Source organism: Rhea americana, unplaced genomic scaffold, assembly GCF_003343005.1.
Source record: "Rhea americana isolate MKP2758 unplaced genomic scaffold, rheAme1 scaffold_2, whole genome shotgun sequence".
Lineage (NCBI taxonomy): Eukaryota > Metazoa > Chordata > Aves > Rheiformes > Rheidae > Rhea > Rhea americana.
Window position 1 is genome coordinate 14,565,792 of NW_028186149.1, and position 20,038 is coordinate 14,585,829.

At 40.0% G+C, this 20,038-nt stretch overlaps 1 protein-coding gene across 2 annotated transcripts; it reads left to right on the forward strand.

The window, feature by feature from the left end:
• The first annotated feature begins 6 nt into the window (after window positions 1–6).
• EPHX4 (epoxide hydrolase 4) lies at window positions 7–18,548 on the forward strand. Of its 2 annotated transcripts, XR_014895684.1 has the most exons (8): window positions 7–233; window positions 3,172–3,257; window positions 6,737–6,894; window positions 8,989–9,117; window positions 11,764–11,867; window positions 12,874–13,022; window positions 14,041–14,199; window positions 17,612–17,700. XR_014895684.1 is itself a non-coding variant. In XM_085303571.1 (7 exons), the coding sequence occupies exons 1-7, from the start codon at window positions 36–38 to the stop codon at window positions 17,844–17,846; spliced, it is 1,059 nt and encodes a 352-aa protein (XP_085159697.1). In that variant the 5' UTR covers window positions 7–35; the 3' UTR covers window positions 17,847–18,548. The 2 variants fall into 2 exon arrangements, 1 of the variants encoding a protein (XP_085159697.1); XM_085303571.1 differs by lacking the exon at window positions 14,041–14,199 and having other exon boundaries at window positions 17,612–18,548.
• Window positions 18,549–20,038: the final 1,490 nt, after the last annotated feature.

The window sequence follows — 20,038 nt, forward strand, 5'->3', positions numbered from 1 at the left end:
CCGGCGCGGGGTGCCCGCCGCCCGCCCGCCGCGTGATGGTGGCGGCGCGGGCGCTGCTCTTCTGGGCGCTGGTGTACAGCTACTGCGGCGTGTGCGCCTGCCTCGCCGGGCTGCGGCTCCTCTGGAGCTTCGGCCGGCGGCCCGGCAGCACCTTCCGCTGGGCGGTGCGGGAGAACCCGCCCGCCTGCCTGCACGACCCCTCCCTGGGCACCCACTGCTACGTCCGGATCAAGGTGACGGCTCGCGCCCCGGGCACGCGGCCCCGCGCCGCGGCCCTGCCGACCCCCGCGCGCACACGTGCGCCGTGCGCGCGCAGGGCTGCACGCAGGGCTGCACGCACGCCTGCAGCCCTTGCACGCCTGCAGCCCTTGCACGCCTGCTCTCCGGCGTGCGGGTGTGCTGTGCTGCGCAAGCACACGTGCGTGCATGTTTGCTTCTTATACCCGCACACACGTGTGCGGGCATGCCCTCCTCTGCATGCACATGTGTGCACGCATGCACGCCCTTCTGTGCATGTGCACACCTATGCATGCCCCCCTGTGCATGCACACATACGCACGCATGCTCGCCTGCGCGTGCACGCTGGCCCACATGCATGGCTGTATGCCCACAGCCACGCGTGCACACGCAGTCGTGCCCCGCCGCCTGGCCTTGCCGCTGCGCACAGTTGGCGGGGCGGCGATGGGGCCGCGGCGGAGCGCGGTCGCTGCTGCCCCGCGTGCGGGCGGCGGGCGCGGAGCCGGCGGCGTGGCGCTGCCCAGCTGCGCAGTCACGTCCTGAGTCAGTCTTTAGGCCACTCTCAGGACTGCAGCCCAGGAAGCGAGAGTCGTGAGCGCTCCCGCAAACGCAGTGAGTGGGGCTGCGTGAGCTTGCTGCTGTCTGTAGATACACTTGAGCAAGCAGTGCCCCACGCATTTTATAACGTGCTATTGTTAATAAAATGAGCTCCAAGCTCTGACTTTTCTGGGATCAGGGGAGATTGCTGTGTGCCACACAAAACCTTAAATTATGAAGGATCCCTGTTTCTCACGGTTCCACTGTGCTCTTCTTCCAGCATCGTTAGGCAGCATGTGCATGCTTTTTGCTCTAAAGCTGTATTCTTCTTTTCTACAGCTCCATACAGTAAATGAGGGGGTTGCTGGAGCAGGGAGGGGTATGGCCATAACGAAGAGCACGTGGGAGGCCGGGGAGCTGTCGGCATCACGGCCACGCGCTGCGCTCACAAATACGAGCACCCCGCGCCCCTGCGTAACAGCAGGCCGGCGGGTTGCCCTCTCAACGCCTCCTTCGTGCAGTTCATGCAGAGTCCCATGAAACAAAGGAAAAAGGCCGCRTGTTTCAACAGAGATGGCAGCGTCCCGTTGTCCTCGGGCTGTCCCCGTCGGCAGGGGCTGCAAAGGCTGCTGCAGTAACACTCAGGAGGGAGCAGCTGAAAAGCTGGATGGTGGCCCTGGTCTGGGGCTTGCGGCATTTAAACTGCGGCCTGGGCTCCGTGAGACAGCATGGGTTTGGGGGGCAAAAATACTTAAGGGATGGCAGGATAAAGTGTACCAGTGATGATTAATGTGTATGAGTAAAGGGAATGTCCTTAACAGCAATAAATAGATTGAAAAAAAGTCATTGAGGGTAAATCCCTAAAGGGCTCCAAAACCAAAAGYCGTTGGAGGGAGCAGGACTTACCAACTACTCACTAAACTTAGGATCTGAGGAAGGAGGGGGAGAAATGTCTGGGATCAAAGACAGAAGTGATGTAGGGGATGGTGAAGAGGATGTCATGGCCCTAAAATTTACCAAGAAGAGATCATTAAGTACTTAGAAACCTATAGATACTGCTACCACCAAGTTGGAGGGACTCCAGTTTTACTGGCATCCCAGAGAAGAAATATCAGTATAACTCTGGGCAGAACTTAGCAAAAAGTCCCTATTAAATCTACAGTGAGTATGAAAAAAAGAAAACAGATGCTCTCCTTTGAGAGGCCTTTCAAGTACCAAGATGTCAATTAATGATTTTGTAGCTGATCAGTGACTTAACAGTGCCAAGGTAGCTCCAGGAATTTGAAGCATCTGTGGCAAGAAAAGTTTGGTTTTCTGTGCATTTGTGATCCTGGACATGGCATAAGCTCTTGATGTATAGGCAAAGGCACAAGTTGACCGTGTTCTTTTTTCCTCCCTTAAGTAGGAGAGACTGCAACCCATGACATTTGTTCAGGAGATGTATGACCTTCTGGCAGTTCCCTTCATGTGGTTTCTAAACAACATGTAATATTTTGTAAGCTAAGTCTTTCCCAACTTCTGTATCCAATTCTGTGCAAAAATTCAATAAACCTGTTAGGTCATAATTTCAGCTTATTTAAATTCTGCCAGCTTTGACCTTGAGTTAGCATAAGCTTGTGCACATCCATTCATTTCGATGGCATTTCATTGCTCAGCCTCTGGACTGCAAGGCAATAAGCATCTTGCCTATTGGTAATTCTAGTGATGCACCTTAAAAGGTGCATCAGAAATAATGACTATAGCAGGGTAGGAAGAAGGTGATTGCATTAAGACTGTTTTTTCTGAAGCAAGTCTGAGACCTTGAATAGTAAAAATAAGCAAAAACCACTTACTTTCCAGTTATCTTAATTCTGATCACTTTTGTTTTTTAAAAATCCATGCAGCCCTTTATCATGCCAGATTGCAATGTGATCTAGTTTTAAATAGCTGACTATACTGTAAATTAGCTGACAAGATTGACAGTGCATTTAAGGTATACTTTACTAAGTCTTCCCATCAAGTTTATGATGGGTGTCTGTTTGAAAGAAAGGTGCTAGCTTCTGGAAGAATCTGCATTTCCCAGGCACCATCCCTGGCGGTGCTCTTTCAGAAACGTCAGCGTGCCCGTGGCTGAATTGGCACGCGGTCAACAGAGCTTGTCGCGTATTAAAGATGGTCCTCCCTGGAAGGAGCTGTGGCGTTGAGGATGAGGACGCTCAGCTCTGCCATGGAGCAGCAGATCGCCTCATCTCAGAAACACAGACGACTCCAGCTTCAAGGGGAAGCAATATTTTTTTTTTTGAGGGGCAATAAATTGTTTCTTAGRCTATTATCTAAACCATATTTACACTCAGATCCTAATATTAATAAAAATTCTATGCAGCAATAAAACCTCTTTTTTTCCCCCTTTTCCTTTAGGATTCTGGATTAAGATTCCACTATGTGGCTGCTGGAGAAAGGGGTAAACCGCTCATGCTGCTGCTCCATGGCTTTCCAGAGTTCTGGTAAAACTCTCTGCTTGCTTTGCTTGTATAAAAGAGGCTGCTTGAGATACCAGGGAATGGTCATCTCACCTTAGGTATCCCCAGAGGGATCTGTTGTATATAACTATGCATACTAATAGTATTAAGTTCTAAGGGGGAACAAATGATGAAAACTGTTTTTAACTGCAGCATCCAGAAAATAATTTCTGCAGCCTAACTCAAACCAACCATGCTTTTTCCACTGCAAAGCCATTTTTTCCCCCAAGAATGTACGCTGCTCTTCATACTTTGGAGAAATTACTTATTTTTAATGAATTTCCTGTTTGAAAAAAAATATGTATAGTCATGGTTAAAATTAGGAACCATAGCAGAGGGTGCTAAAATGAGAATCCATATATATTACGTACAGCATGGACTGCTGCATTTGTTAAAAATAATATACATGAAGTTTTAACTGAAGGAGGGGGAGAAGAACTCGTTCTACAGTGTCTAGTACAGCCTCATTTCAGAAATGCTACTCAGGGAAAAGGGCTCTATTATTAGTTCATCATGAGATGAAGGATGGCACCTGCAGACTCATGAAGGTATGCAGTGAATCAAAACTCACCCTAAACGTTTGTTGACAGCGATGGAAAGCAGTCACCTGTCTAATGTTTTCACCAAGCTGCTTGGGCTRTCATTGCCAGATTTAACCAGTGAAGCATGGTTTACAGAACTTGCACCTTAAAAATTAACAAGGGAGTAGAGGGAGCRGCGATGCCAGTAATTCAGCAAGTAAACGATCCTTTTCCATTCTGCACTCAGCTATGGAGCCAGGCTCCACTGTTGACACTGTAATTTTTTCAAGCCAAGCTCAAGTCATACCATGTTGATCTGATGTAGGTAAAACAGAGGTCAGTTCTCTTCCCTCAGTAGTTTCCTATAAATACTAAAGGCATTGAGGATGATGGTAAAAAATGGTATATATTATTTTCAGATAAATTTTCAAGGAAGCAGATTTTTCTAGTAATAACATGCTAACTACTGGGATAAAATATGTAAATGTAGATTAAAAACAGCCTGTTAGATTGGGGGGAGTTTGCATTTTCTATGCAAAAAATATGCTTATCTTGCATAATGTATGTTCTAACACAAAAAGACGGCTGAGACGACAGATAATTTCCCCTACAGTGAGCTTGATACCCAAAATTTAGCATTTTAGTACATATTCTACTAAGATTCAGTATATTTTTTCCAAAATTCAGGAAGCCATTTTTACATTTTAGAACAGTGAGTCACACTTTAAATGACAATTAATATATTATCTGACTACTCAAATGGAATGGAATAATGAATAAAAAGCTTGTATATAGGTCRTTGCTACCACCAATAGCATAGCTTATATAGCTGTTTTTAAAAACAAAAAAACATGCAAATAGTTTATAAAATAGGCACACTAGAAATACTGATGTTGGTTGCTTACTCAGTCTGTGTAGAATGTCTTATGCAAGAATTGAGATGGTTTTGAGAGCATAAGATAAAATAATCACAATTTAAGAGCCATTTAAAGCAGTATCAAATTTGTATTGTTTGGCTGGAAAAACAAATGGGTATGTTTCACAGTCACAGATCTTAATTACCAAATCCTCTGCCTTCAGATGTCTCAAGGTTATAACTAGAAGAACTATAACGAGCCAGTACTGACCTTGATGAGTGACTATGAATGTCTTAAGATGAAAGATTATACTTAAGTATGTAATGGATCAGAGCCATTAAGAGCCTTAGATGCCTAAGAACGTGAGAATCAATACCAATTTTATGGAAAGACGATATTAAAATACTTCAAAGTGGGCATAATGTGAGATAGCTAGTATCTGTATGGATGTGTATAAGATGGAAATAATGTGATCAGAAAATCATAAAATAATTTCCATTATTTAGTCTTACAAAAAAAAAAAAAAAGGCATTTACCAACTTTTCCAAATCCTGCTTGTGAAGCAGTTTCTGAGTAGTATGTTTCATATGTGGTAACAGGAGTTCTGTGAATGCGAATGTACTTACACAGTCAGACATTTAGTGATTGTTGGACTGCTGTGGAAACCAGRTACAGGAATAGCAAGCAGGCATGCTTCTAGAAACAAAAATATTTAATTTATTTATTTACTTATGGGCCTTGTTGTTTCTTCTTACCGAAATATATATGATAGCTCTGACAGTTACCATGGCAAATTCAGCTCCCAAGTTGGTATATAATGACTTTTTAAAATTTAATTCCTGAAGACCTGTCATAAATCATATATTTGCATTATATGGTATTGAAACAAAAATGTGATGACTGTTCCGTTTACATGAATACAGATTTCTCTAATTAAAAAGTGTTATTGTAATATTGCTTATGTTATGTTTGACTGGAGGCAAAGCTAAAGTGGAAGAGAAAAAAATCTCATATAAACACAGTTTGAATTAAGGTAGAATTCCATGCATCTCACTTACAATAACTGATGATACAAAAGCTTTATATAATTTATCTCAGAGTTTGAAACAAGGCCAGAAGTAAAAGCTAGATCCTAGAAGAGAAGGATTCAGCCATATGCCTAGAAGGATCATATTTTTCACGCATCTTTGAATTACAGTACAAGATTTTTACTTTCTTGGTACTGGCTAGTCACAATTTTAATTGATTTCAATAACAATTGAAGGTCAGGTAGTTTTTGCAGCATCAGGTTTGCCATCTTTATATTATTTTAGCTTTATACCATACTCATACATTCACTACTAACTATTACAGAATGAGGAATATTCTAAGCCTTTGCCCGAGTTCTTCATTTTCCATGTCTTTTAATGTATGTAATTTTATCCCTGTTTTCCACAGAAGCACAAACAATTAAATGTTTTGTGTAGTACCAACACATTGAGAGATTTCTATGGAAGAATTCTGGTAATAGAGAGACACAGCTAAAGTAGTAGTAATATAAACCATAGCAGTTGACCAAGTTCATTTGTTACTCATTTCTTTTTTTCAGTTTAATTACTGTATGAGTTATCTGTCATTCCTTTTCTGAAAAGGAGGAAAAAAAATACCCTGTCCCTTGAGGCAGTTCTCCATCCAACCCCTCTTTTTATCAGAGGAAGCTGGGGAGAAGAGAGAACCTATTAGAGCATTATTTCTTGATACTGTTGTGGCTGCAAGCATAAAACAGAAGAGTCGTCTGTGTGCTCTGGTTTGTGCTTGCCTCCTTCGCAGCAAAGGGAGCGCGCCAGCTCCAGCAGCAGTGGAAGCAGCCAGGCTCTGGCTGTATCTCCTTCTGAGCGGCTGCGCTTGCTTACTGGGGAACTGAGGAAGGGAGCCTAGAGCAACAGGAGCTGCAAAGGACCACCAGCTCACTGCACCCGAAGAGGAGCTCATTGCAAACAAAGCCCAAAAAATTCATCCTCAACTATTTGGGAACAGGAGGATTGACTAAATTGTACTATCATACTCCTTGACCTTATAACTCCACCTTTTTTTTCCCCTTTGCTAGGTATTCTTGGCGCCATCAATTGCGGGAATTCAAAAGCGAGTATCGAGTGGTGGCCCTGGATTTRAGAGGCTATGGAGAAACAGATGCTCCTTCTCACAAAGAAAATTACAAGTTAGATTGCCTGATAACAGATATAAAGGACATTTTGGAATCTCTTGGTGAGTCAGTAGAAGACAAACTGCTCAACTCAGACTGTTTAACTTTCTGGCAATAAATACCTATCCTTGATTGTAAAAAACTGCATTCTCTTTAATTGATGGACATTATAGATATATATCGATACAGAGTTAAGGATTCTCATATCTTACAGACTATTATCAGTATCAATGAAAAAGATTTGTTTTCAAACCCTGATGTTTTACGTCAGTATAAACAATATGTAAAGACAATTTTCCATCATGCGTTTTAAAAAAGAATCTCCTGTGTGTGCTGTGAAATCCAGCAGCTCGTTCCTATGATCTTTTCTCCCGACTAAAAAGATCTTCACTTACTCCTAATGCTTGCACTTAATGAATACTACTGTGAATTAGAGTCTAATAGCACTTGCAGACAAAAGAATTGAAATCAGGTGAAATTTTTCTGGCATGCACAATATGGAATAAATATRCTGGATTTTGTAAAAATGATGACAGTACATGTGCTGTATTTAAAAAAAAAATCCCAAAATATTACTCCTGCACAGTAGTCAGTTCTCAAGAGCTGAATCACTCTGTCTTTTATAGCAGTGAGGGAAAAAGAAAGGAGAACAAGGTTCATATGGCTCCCTGTGACAAATACACTAAGTAACAAATACACTCAGGAACTGAAGCAGGTCTGCAAAATTTGCCCCTACAGCTCAGCAGGCGGTGTAGCTGTTTTGGGAATAAATTGTAGCACCTAGTGGAGATTATTTCCCCTCCGTACCAAAAGCAAGACAAAGAATTAAGACTGTCACTCTCTGAATCGTTTTCATTCTCAGGATGCTGCAACAATAATGAAAATACTAACTGCATTTCACATAAAGAAATTGTAAAGCAGTGATGTAGGCCTAAGGCTTGAATTTAGGATTTGCTTGTGATGTTTGAATACYGTCAAAAGACTAGGCAGGCAGTCCCCACACTGTGTTTACAGTTTCCAACTGTCTCTGGCTGTGTTAATTTCCATGGTAATGCCATAGTTATGCTTGTGAAGTGCTGTCATCTTAATGTAATTTCATAGAGTGTTAAAAAAATTCTGGAAAAGATATTTCTGAGGCTTGTTATCTTTGTTCTAAACCCAAGGTTCTTCTGGAGAGCCTGATTATATCAAAAGTGCTGAAAGAGATTTCCATTCAAGAGAGATTTAAAGGTGGTTTGACAAGTGTGTCCAAATTTCTGTCAGAATTTGAAAGAGTTTGGCTTTTACGCATTTGATTTGGCACATATCTGCATTTCATTCAGTGGGGAATGTGATGGTCTCTGACAACACAGAATGTATTCTAAGACTAGTTGGAAAAGGATGGATCAAGCTTTCAAAAAAGTCATGGTTTTTCTCCCTGTTAGTAGTAAAATTCTCATTTTCATCAGTGGAAGGATGAGTAGGTGAATGCTGAGAGCTTTAAGGATTGTCATCAAAACAGGACATGGAGAAGTGCTGTGAGCCTACTGAGCATATACAATGCTATGTGCATTACATAAAGCATATATATGTAAATGCTATGTGCATATATGCRCATACACACACAAATTTATATATACTTCATATAAAATGTATCTATAGCTATTAAGTGTAACTCTCACTTTTTGCATGATGAGGATGTTTAGAGCTTAGACCACCTCCCATATTTAAACCAATTTGTACAGATCAGTTTTGTTCAGGGGGGGCTTAGATCTCTCAGTCTTTCTGCCTGCAGTTTCAAACTCCAAAATCTCCAAACACGACAAGTGTGCATGCATTATAATGACTGCAAGTTGAATTGTGTATTTGACCCTGCATTGGCTGAGGTGTAAACAGCATGGCCATTTGGATACTTGAATGTCTTTAGTTTGATGTTGACATAGTATAGTCAAAGCATAATCGAAGGCAAATTAAATAATTCTACTTGTGTGTTAAAATTCTAACTACAACAGTGCACTAATTTTTCTGGCCATTAATAATGGAAGCAGTGCAGTATGAAATAGCTGTGTTAGCACATGYGCTGGACCACTAGTTTTACCTAAAAATCATTGTATGTGATAATTTGTACGGATACAAATGTTACTGAAATAAAGTCCAAATCTGTGTTTATGTGGCAGGATACAACAAGTGTGTGTTGATTGGCCATGACTGGGGAGGAATGATCGCTTGGTTAGTGGCTATTTGTTACCCAGAAATGGTGACTAAACTGATTGTGGTTAATTTCCCTCATCCTTCTGTGTTTACAGGTGAGTTTTATAGTAGTCTTACGTTAATCCAGAATATTTGTATTTTCACTGAGATTGTGTATGCTTTGAGGGGACTTGAAGAGGAACAAACTACTTGCTTTTAGTAACATATTCAGCAGTCAAGTTACTAGTATTCAGTGCCTCTCACAAACTGGACTGCATTTCATGAAACATTAAAGTATCAAATATTTTAATTTTGGAAAAAAGTTATTGTAGGAAGTGGGAGAACTTGCAAGCAAGCTTACTGTTTTTTTTGTTTGTCTGTCTGTTTTTTGTTAATCCAAAGGTCCAGAAATTTAATTTTCTTATACATGAATCTCTTTCATACCGTTTTGACAGGATAAAGTTCCCTGAGCATGGGTATATRTTACATTACATCTAGGTTAAGGCCTCACTGCATTATTAGAACTTTATAAAACACCCTCTGTATGAATGAGAATTTAGATTTTTAGAATTTAATCCTGTTTTAGGTGACAAGTGAAACTTTTTATGATTTTCTACAATATTCATTGGAATAAGACAACCTTTCCAGGCTATTTACTAGAGGCTCAGGAACACACTAGCAGTGAGATGAAGCAAGGATTTAGGTACACTATTAGAATTTGTGGTATGATAGGCTTTGAGTTTGTCTACTACCCAGAGTTACAAAAAGATTCATAGGGATTAGATTTATTCATTCACTATTTAAAATTACAGTAATATCTCACTAATTTTAATTTCTTCAGTTGCTGTCCTCATCCTTTCTCCATTAAGATACTTAAGAATATTCAATGAGGCTTTAATTTTCATCTCAGCTGAACGTAAATGTGACTTTCCCTGGTGTACGTCACTTAGAACCAGAACATTCACACTCACTGCTCTTACAATGTTCTTGGCTACCCTTCCAAGACATCAAAGAACATTTTGATGGGTAATTAAACCTCACTTACCACAGAAGAGGTCTGTTCTCCACTGCTAGAGCAAGCAGGAGCTTTTACAGTGTTTTCCCTGAGAGCAGGAGCCAGCCTGCATAGAAGCAAAATACATTTTACTGTAGGCTTTTTTAGTATTTGTTTGCATACTTGTTAAAGTACAAAATCTGTTCTGTAACTTGAGATAATCTCCCTGGATCAAATTTGTTCTGCTTTGGAAAATACACTGCTTATAAATTGACTGTTCTGCCTATAATCATTACCATATTCTTTACTATGATAAAAGTCAGGTTCTTTTTTTGTATTATTTATACATTTAATTCCATAGTAATAATTAAAATACTCTCAGCCACTCCTAAGAGATTACTGTACTTCTTATTGTATGTCTCACTTGCTTGAAATTGCTTGATCTTCAGTCTTGTGCCTTACATATCACTACTTTACACAATCTATAATCACTTAGTCACTTAATGCATGTCATTTCTTGTTGTTAACTGATAGCAATTATGATACTAGATTTTGAGAGTTTCTTCCTTATGGTTTCCATCTCAGGATTTCTTGACTTCTCACTGCATTCATATGTCCTAACATCAAAGGACTGGTAACAGATCTGTGTTTATTAGTTATGCTCAGCAATGAGGTGGGGAAGTCTGCCTGTTAGAAAATGGTGAGTTAGCTTTTTCACTATTGAAGAGATCTCTGTAGTCCTTGCAAAATTAAAATATTAAACACAAACTTTAGATATCAGGCAATTCCAAAAATACGTTAGCTTCCTAACACCCTAGGAAACATATTAGTAACATATGAGTGCAGAAAAGTCATGTGAACAGTGCTGATGATGGTCCATCAAAGCAAAAATATAATAGCTGGTGCAATTTAAGAATGTAAAAGGTAAGAATGTTTAGAAGATAGCTGAGACTTAAATTTATTTTGTTTTAAAACCAATTTTCATTCACTGTCAGAATTAATATTTCAGAGTTGTCTCCTATTTTGGGAATTAAATGTTGCCTTCCTGAATTTGCATCTGTAAAGGATAGGTTCTAGACTTCTACCCAATATCTGCCTTTGTTCTGTGCTTGCTCCTAGGCAGTTAGATATTTCAATGTCAGTGTTGGCTCTTGCAACTCACTGGAGACACAAAACTACAATTTCAAAAAAGACTTAATGTAAATTCAGCTACATCATTTTCTTTTGTTATATATGTCTCCACTGTCTTTCAAAAGTGACACTCTATGATCTTGATTATGGTTCTTGAAATTGCCAAGAAAGAAGATTGCTAGAAAAACTGAGTCCTTTCATGAGCAGGATTGATGCTGTCTTTATCAATGTAAGTAGATTATCATCTATGGATTTTTGTGCATCACTTTTTTGATAAGAGAAAAACTTAAAGACAGCAGAAACACCTGAATTTATGCCTTTGTTATTCCACAGCTGAAAAAATGCAACTTTAAGTGAAAACTTCCCAAGCTATGAAACCCTTCAGTGTCACTGCTCTCACCTAATCTTTGGCAGGCTTCTGTTTTGCTCTCTATTTCTATTAACACCTAAAACAAAAGAAGTATGTTTTAATAACCACATTGTATACTTCTGAAACAATAATCATCTTTTGTCACACAGCATGTTCTAATGTAATACTTTTAAAACATTCCTTTAAGTTTAAAAAGTAGTGATATTAACAGTAATTTTGTTTGAGTCATCAGTTTTCATTTTTAATTCATGGGCATTTTTGTTTCAGAATATATTCTACGACATCCATCACAATTGATTAAATCTGGTTATTACTTCTTTTTCCAAATGCCATGGTTTCCTGAATTCATGTTTACAGTAAATGATTTCAAGGTGAGCAAAATGAGTGCCCTTGTTTGTATATTGAACTGTGAGTGATGGAACAATTGCCACCTACATTGATCCCTTCTGATGTTACTATGTAACTATAGTTACTGGAGAAAAATTAGGTGTTTTCTGTTTTTCCTTCAGCTTTGTGTGTTTCTTTTAGGCTAGTGGAGTATTAAACAGACTAATACATATTTGGATGTAAGTATTTAGTACTTACTAAATACTAAGTATTCATTCTTGCTTTTGCGTTTCTGGCAGGTGCTTAGGTATGTACTTTTAACCTACAGGACTACAGTGCATTTCTCCTTCTAGGCAGTCAGCTGGTTGCATATTATTTGTGTCCATGCCCATGTGACACATTTGGTACCTGGGGAACTCCTCCTGCCTTTGCAGAAGCTCCTGTGTGCAGCAGGACAACGCCCTGCCCCTCACTGCCTGACACAGGGCAGGCAGCCAGGGATCTGAATATCAAATTCTGCCATGTGATTTATTCTGCCTGAGAACCAGTAGGGCCAATATCTTGTATAAACTTAAAAAACAAATATAAATGCATAGAAACAGAAAAAGCACCTAAAAGCTTGCATCCTCCTCCACACATACAGTCCAGACCAGAGCTCCCAGTGGTGCTGCAAAGGCAGCATGCACGGGGAGGACACAGCCTGGGGGCAGCCTGTCTCATTCTCCCTCCCACTCTCTCGGCTGCTGGGGTCCATCTCTAGGACAAATCTCTGCATTAAACTTGCCTTTGCCTGTAACAGGTGACAGGGTGGCACCCAGAACTGAGTAACTTGGTAATATGGGTAAATGTTAGTACTTTATTCTTCTGAAATAAATTATACTAGAGATAAGTATATTGTAGGATTTGCTTATGGCTCTCTAAAAAACATTTGAATCGTTCACTATATACCAAAATGTATAGGTATGTTTTAGAAAGATGTGTTCTATTGAAGAAGAGAAATAGCCTTTTCTAGGTATCTTAGGTCATGACTTTTTATTTTTCATTTTCTAGGTTCTGAAAAATTTATTTACCAGCCAGGCTACTGGAATTGGAAGGAAAGGCTGTAGATTAACAGCAGAGGATATTGAAGCTTATCTCTATGTCTTTTCACAACCTGGAGCATTAACCGGACCCATTAACCATTACAGAAATATTTTCAGGTCAGTATAACATTCTGAAACCAGGTAAAATATTTTAGAGACCTCTGGAGGCCAAAAATGTTATTGTATCTTCTGCCACTAAGGTAGGAAGGAAAAARGCAAATCTGTTCCTGAAGTCTGAACAGCAAATAAATGCATTCAGTGTCAGGCAGTGTGAAGCAAAGCGCACTGTATGCTATATCCACAGAAGATAATGAAACAATTAGTGTGCTGATGAAGAATTTTTTTTTTTCAAATTTTAAGAAAACAAAGAAAGATCCTTCATCATTCACAGAGCTTGAGGCAACCACAAAAGTTCATCCCTAAATGATAATAAGTTAATGTCAATTAATTGTTTGTGTTACGGTTCATATTATGGAATAAGCTCTGTGAAGAACAATGAGATCCAAGTAAGTTTCCCTCTTTATCATTTTATGAAACCATGTCGCTCTCTAATTTTATGATATTTGGACTGGCTTTTATAAAAGGCAATTCCGTGATTCTTTTTTTTTTTTTTTTTGGGGGGGGGGGGGTAGTTAACCCTAAAGGAAAAAGAACTATGGTTTTTCTTTCTGTCTTGCGTAGGTCTCATCAGACTCAGTGACAGCAATGAGCATATATAGCAGGGTGCATGTACAGGCTAAAAGAGAGAATATCATGATAGGAAATAATCTTGCAAGCTTAACATTTATTTTTTTCTAGAAGTTTTCTAATGATTTAAACTGTCTTGGAAAAAGTTGGTCTGGCTTTAAAGACTGAACCCCATTTTTATCCACTAAAAACTTTGTGAGCCAGAAAGTCTTAATTCTTCATGTACTCTACTCATGATTTGTGGCCCTAACTTTAAGGAATACCCCAAGACGAGTGGGTTTGAACTCCTTATTCCCTCACTGCCTSCAGTCTTCAGTAGTGCCAAATCTCCTGCATGCTTCTCTAACAACAAGCAAGCTTCCCAGTGTTCTTAATAATGCTAATTCTTTTCTTTCTCTAAATTCAAACAGTAGATTATAGGAGCAGATTAATTTTTCATTTTCTCTAGCCCTCATTTAGTGCCACCCTTTCGGCTCTTTCTGTGCCTTCCATGTTGTCGCTGAGCAGGAGAACAATCAGCAGGGAAATAATGACAGAAAAACGGGGATCTGAGCTAGATGCTTCTTGTACAGGTTTGGAGACGAAACTGGAAAGAGGAAGTACAGAGGTGATTTACTTTTTTCTAAGCAAGAGCACTAAGTGCAGATACCAATGGGGAAAAAAGAAGTGGCTGTGCTTGTAGCAGTTCACTTATTTGAAGCTATGCGGGGAGCAGTTGATGCCATCAGCTGGGACGCCCCAGGGCACTGTGGCAGCTGCACTGCAGGAGACTCTAGGGTAGAGCTAAGGAGGAGCTCCAGGAGCACGAGTCTCCTGAGCGTTGTTCCTTGCAGTTGCTGCAGCACCTCACATCAGCAAGTGAGCACATGGACCAGATGCTTCTCTGACAGTAACAGTGAAATATTTGTGTTTGTTGAAAGCTGAATTGCTATGGGATTCAGCTTAGATGACTGCAACAGTTGCATGTGCTAGAACTATTGTTTCAGATCTTCAGGCTCAAGACAAAAGCCCAATACCAGCTATTAATCAGAAAGTATCTTCATAGAGCTATGAACTCGTGTGTGCCTGTGAGTGTACACGCTACTTGGTTTATTCTTCTAAGGAAAGTATAACTAGATTGAATTTGGAGGATGCCATTTTAGCTGACCTCAGCCACAGTGCAGCAGGTTTTGGACTAGAAGAGAAAGATTGGTCTTCAGCTCACATGGTTCTTGCCCCAATTCTCATGGTCACATTAGAATGTGAATCATTAAATACTAAAACTGGATTGAAATTTGGATTGAACTGGACCTCCCAGTGGGCTGGCACTGGTGACCTGCATGTTAAAGGCTCCAGCTCATTACTGTCCACCTGTCCACCTTGACTATTGGGATCTTCAGAGCTTAATTCTACTATCAAAGAGATGATGAAATCATCTAGTTCCATCCATCCATCAACAACACATTTTTGTTTAGATAGCATAGCAGTAATTCCATAATCTATAATTCAGACGCAAACACCTTCGGAATTATACTCAAAAAGCTTTTGTCTCACACTTAAGAGAGATAAGCAATTGAAGTTTGAATTTTCTTCTGCCACACAATTTTTAAAAAATGGGATTACTCTTACAGGAGTTTGGAAATACTTTAGTAAAACAGAAAAATTACTGGTCAGTAGTACCATATAGAAGGTCTGAATGTTTTTCAAAGATAGACTTCCCAACTGGTATTCCCTTTCTAAATGTGAAATTTGCATGTTAATTCTTGTTAGAAGATATTTCTAGAAACTTAAGACACAATGCAATGTTCCATACTGCAGACTGAAAAGAAATGTAGTGTGCATCATAGGCAATGAAAAATGACAAATAAGTGTCATTTTATCTATGCACTGTGTGTAAAAAGCCCAGTTGAGTTTTCTTAAGCAAGGCTACAAATTTTGCACAACACTTAGTTACAAGATAATAGTAATAAACTGTACAGTAGTGCAAAATATGTATACAATATAAATAGTGAAGAAATCCAGGACTTAGAAAGTTAAGAGGTAAAGAGATTAGTCTAAGTATACTAAGTGTGCTGAATCAGATAATCAGATTATCACTTTTAACAATGATACTACGAATAAGCTATGGTTCAGTGTGATCGGTCAGTTTGAAAAATGAGATCTAAATCAACTACTACAAAAGCCACTTTGAATTTCCCTAGTTCATCATTCAAACCTGAGAGAACTCACATTATTTTACCTTTGCTTCTAATACATTCAGTCTGATTAGAATACTGAATACAGAATGTTGAGCTCAAAAAGAAAAGGCCAAACTTTTAATTTTAATTATATGACTGCTTTTCTAGGTTAGCAATCTTTCTTAAGAATATAGTGATTTTTCAGGAAAGACTGTCTTTATAACTGTCTTTAAATATCTAAGAGACTATTGCATAGGAAAGGAGAATAATCTGTTCTCCATTTTCCTGCTGGATAAGATGAGCAATGGTTTTAAATTTCTACAAGAAAGATTCATAGTAGATAGAAGGACTGGTGTAGCACTGAGTTATGGAACTGCCAACTTGGAAGACCTTAGAGGAAAAGCAAGATAAATATCTTCTGTAGGTTGAGTCCACTTTAGGGCAAGAGAATGATTTTCTAAGGTTTCTGCCACTCGGTATCTATGATTTTATGTTTCTTTAAGAAACAAACACAAGAATGGGAAACAGGAGGCCATTTACATTAGAAAACATGTAATCACATCATCAGTAATTTTTTTATGTCTTTTGCTTAATAATAGTATTTATCAGAATAAAAACAAGCTGAAAACTACCATTTTGTTAGAAAAATTAATTGCTATTACATTCAATAGCTATGAAATTCTTCTCTTTTTTCCCCTTTAAATTTCACAACCAGTAATTCATACTGCAGTGTGATGCATTAGAATATAGCCTATCAATTATATATAAAAAGTGCTGTTTTACCTCTGCTTTGTATATACTTTCTCCATGCGAGAATATAGTATGCCATACAGTGTAGTCCCAGCACCACACAAAATATTTGTTTAAGCCTTATGCAGAGAAAGTGCAAAGAAATTTGGAGATTCAGCCTAATAAATGCTTATCAATATATAATTGTAAAAACTGAATTATGATTTAAAGTGACCTTTTATTAAAAGCAAAAGTTCTAGACTGCTGAGGCTTCAAACAGATTATTGCTGTGCAGATTTTTAGGGAACAGTTTTATTTCACTGCATACAGATTTAGGTATGCAAGTTCAAGGCCTTCAAAAAGATACTGTATCTATCTGTACTGAGAACTTTGATGCATTTTGAATGTTTCCAGGAATCTCAGGGAAGAGCAAATGTAACTGACATCAGTTCAGCACTGCAGCCATCAATGTCCTATTGAAAGTTGTTTTCTATAAATACTTTTAGCCATGCCACTCCGTATTTAATTTTGAGCAGATCTGAGACACTCTAGCTGATACCTTCCTTTACGGCTTTAAAAAGGCAGTAAAAACAGCCTGCCATTTCCTGGACAAATTTTTTTTTTTTTTTTCACTTTGGCCAGTCAGTAGTAGGATGCCTTGACACTGTATTCTAACTGTGATTCAAAGCATCATGTTTCATTAAAAGCTACTTAGAGTAAATAATACCAGTTCAGAAATTTGTCATACCATTCATCAACCAAGGAAAAACTACTGATCTACAAAATTCTGGCCGTGTTTTCTACTTCACTTTTGCAGAGATCACAGGGCTCCTGAGCTGTRCATCGTGAGGAAGCATCATTCATGTTCCAAAAATAAGACCACTGTTTGCAACTAGCTACTGATACAGACATGTTATAGTAAAAGTTTCTTCTTACAGTGTTACCATCCCTAAAAACAATGAGAGGACACTGATTCACATGAGTATTTTTTTTTGTATGGTAGAAGATATCTTGGAACCCGGAAAGCTTGAAATAAGTTACTGTATGTTGATTTCAAAAGCTAAGTTGACTAAATCTGTCTTTGTTCTTTTTTTAAAAAACAAGACTAAACTAGGTGTGTTTTATTTTTTGAAGTTGCCTACCTCTACAGCACCATGAAGTCATTATGCCAACCCTGCTGTTATGGGGAGAAAGAGATGCATTTATGGAAGTTGAGATGGCAGAAATTACACGGATTTATGTTAAAAATCACTTCAGATTAACTATTTTGTCTGAAGCCAGTCATTGGCTCCAGCAGGATCAACCTGACATTGTGAACAAGTTGATATGGACCTTTCTAAAGGAAGAGAATACAAGAAAAAGAGAATGATTGTACATGTTTTAAGGGGTCTACATAGAAGCTCTTCAGATTTAAAAACTAATTGTTATCAGGGCCATATTTCCAGCCTGCCTTCTATTTTGAGCTCTGTTAGAGAAAAGTGTTTTCAATGTACTGTACATTTGGACACCAATGTTACTGCTAAAAGAAGTGAGTATGAAAATATATGATACCAACACTGGTTTTACCTGTATACTTGTATTTTGCACATAAAACACCTGCCTTAAGATGTATGTATTTGTACAGAAAGGAAGTCATGGAAAGTTGCTTGGTTTTGTTTTTTCACTTGCTTTACAGTTTTAACGTGTGGTGCCTTTTACAGATTTATAATCGGACAGTGGAGTGGTGCCATACAAAAAGGAAGCTATGAGTTTTCATTCTAGATTCACCTGAATTTTTTTACTGTATTTTACCATTAAGACACTTACTAACTCTTTTTATTAGGTATATTTTAGCATACTGAATGATTGAAAAATTTCTGGGCACATTTCTAGTCTTCAAGTGAACAATGATACCTATCTTGTTGTATTGTTGAATGCAGCTGCTTTGTGCAATGTGTTTTTCCTGACTGAAAAATGAGAACCTGTACACTCAACATGTCTGAACAAGAATAGAAAATTAAGATCTATACTCGTAACTTATGTATCAAATCCACCTCTGTCTAATAAAATGCAACTTACATTATGCCCTTTATCTGGCTTCTTATGGAGAGAGCTCTCGCTGAAGCGAAGAATGAGGTCTGAAAAGCTGAAGTGTCTGTCCACTGTATAGCTTTCCTAATACTGTGATTGTTGTAGTTGCTTGGAAATAAAGCCCCATTGTTGGCATTACCCTTCCTATGTTAGCAACTTCTGTTCTGGCCTCCAAGAACTGCTGCCAAATTCCAGTGTTTATAGGAGGAAGAGACGCAACGACTCTGAAAACAGAGGGTAGAATTAACCTGGATGTGATGGGAGGGGAGAAGAAAACTGGATGCTACCAACAAAGAAAAAGGTATTAAATGGGAGTCCCCAGAAGAAGTGAGTCCCCTGCCTGTGCGATCTCCCAAGGCTCCTTCTCCACCTGCAGCTCTGCAATTGCATTGGGAATAGCTGAGCCTGAGCCAAGTGTCCACACCACAAGCGGGAGACAGCTGAGAGGTACTGGAGACTTCCAAGCATGATATGGCCCTGGTAACAATCTGTAGTAAAAGAAGCCTGTGACCATTAGAGTTTATAAATGTTGAAAATGTTTTGGGAAAGATCATCCTTGCACATCAAGTACCATCCACAGCTGGAAAAGGCAAGATTAATGCCATTATCATCATCCTGAGGTGACCCTTAGATCATGTGAATTGCAGGAAAGGAAGCAGATCAAGTGTGCTTAGGCTGACAGCACAGGCTAGTTATGAGCAGAAGCTATGAGCAGAATCTGTGCTCATAACCTACATGAGAGTCTGCAAGAACTGGACTCCAGGACTATTCCTGGCAGCCAGTTGGGCCAGGCGGGTTCATCCCTGTTTAGATGCACACTTAGCACAAACATGAAAGGGGAAGTGAGACCTTCTTTAAAAATAATAAAAAAAAAACTTTAACTTCCTTGTGCCCTAGCAATAAACTTGAAAAAAAACTCTCGTTGTCCTAGAAGGACGTCGTAAAGCTGCTTCTATTGTCTGCAGAGCAGTTGAGTTCAGTTGCTTGGTAGGAAATCCCTTCCTGGACTGCACGAGCTTTTCTGAAGGGCTGGGGAGCCCCTGGCCCGGCAGGAGCCCCTCGGGAGCCCCTGGGGAGCCCCTGGCCTGGCAGGAGCCTCTGGGGAACCCCCTGGCCTGGCGGGAGCCCCTGGGGAGCCCCTGGCCCGGCAGGAGCCCCTGGGGAACCCCCTGGCCTGGCAGGAGCCCCTGGGGAGCCCCTGGCCCGGCAGGAGCCCCTCGGGAGCCCCTGGGGAGCCCCGGCTGCCGGGATGCGCGGCCTGCCGGGCCCGGCTCCCCCCCCCGCAGGCCGTTCCCCCTTTCGTGCGTTACAGGTAGGCGGACACGCAGCCGACTATCATCGAAACCTTATTCTGCCTGTCGAGCAGCCCGCGACGTTGCCGTGGCAACGCTCCGGGTACGCACTGGAGCCCACGTCAGCCGCCCCAACGCTCCCATCCGGAACAGAGGCGCGCGGGGAGGCGCCGCCGAGCGGCCCGCGGGCGGGGGGCGC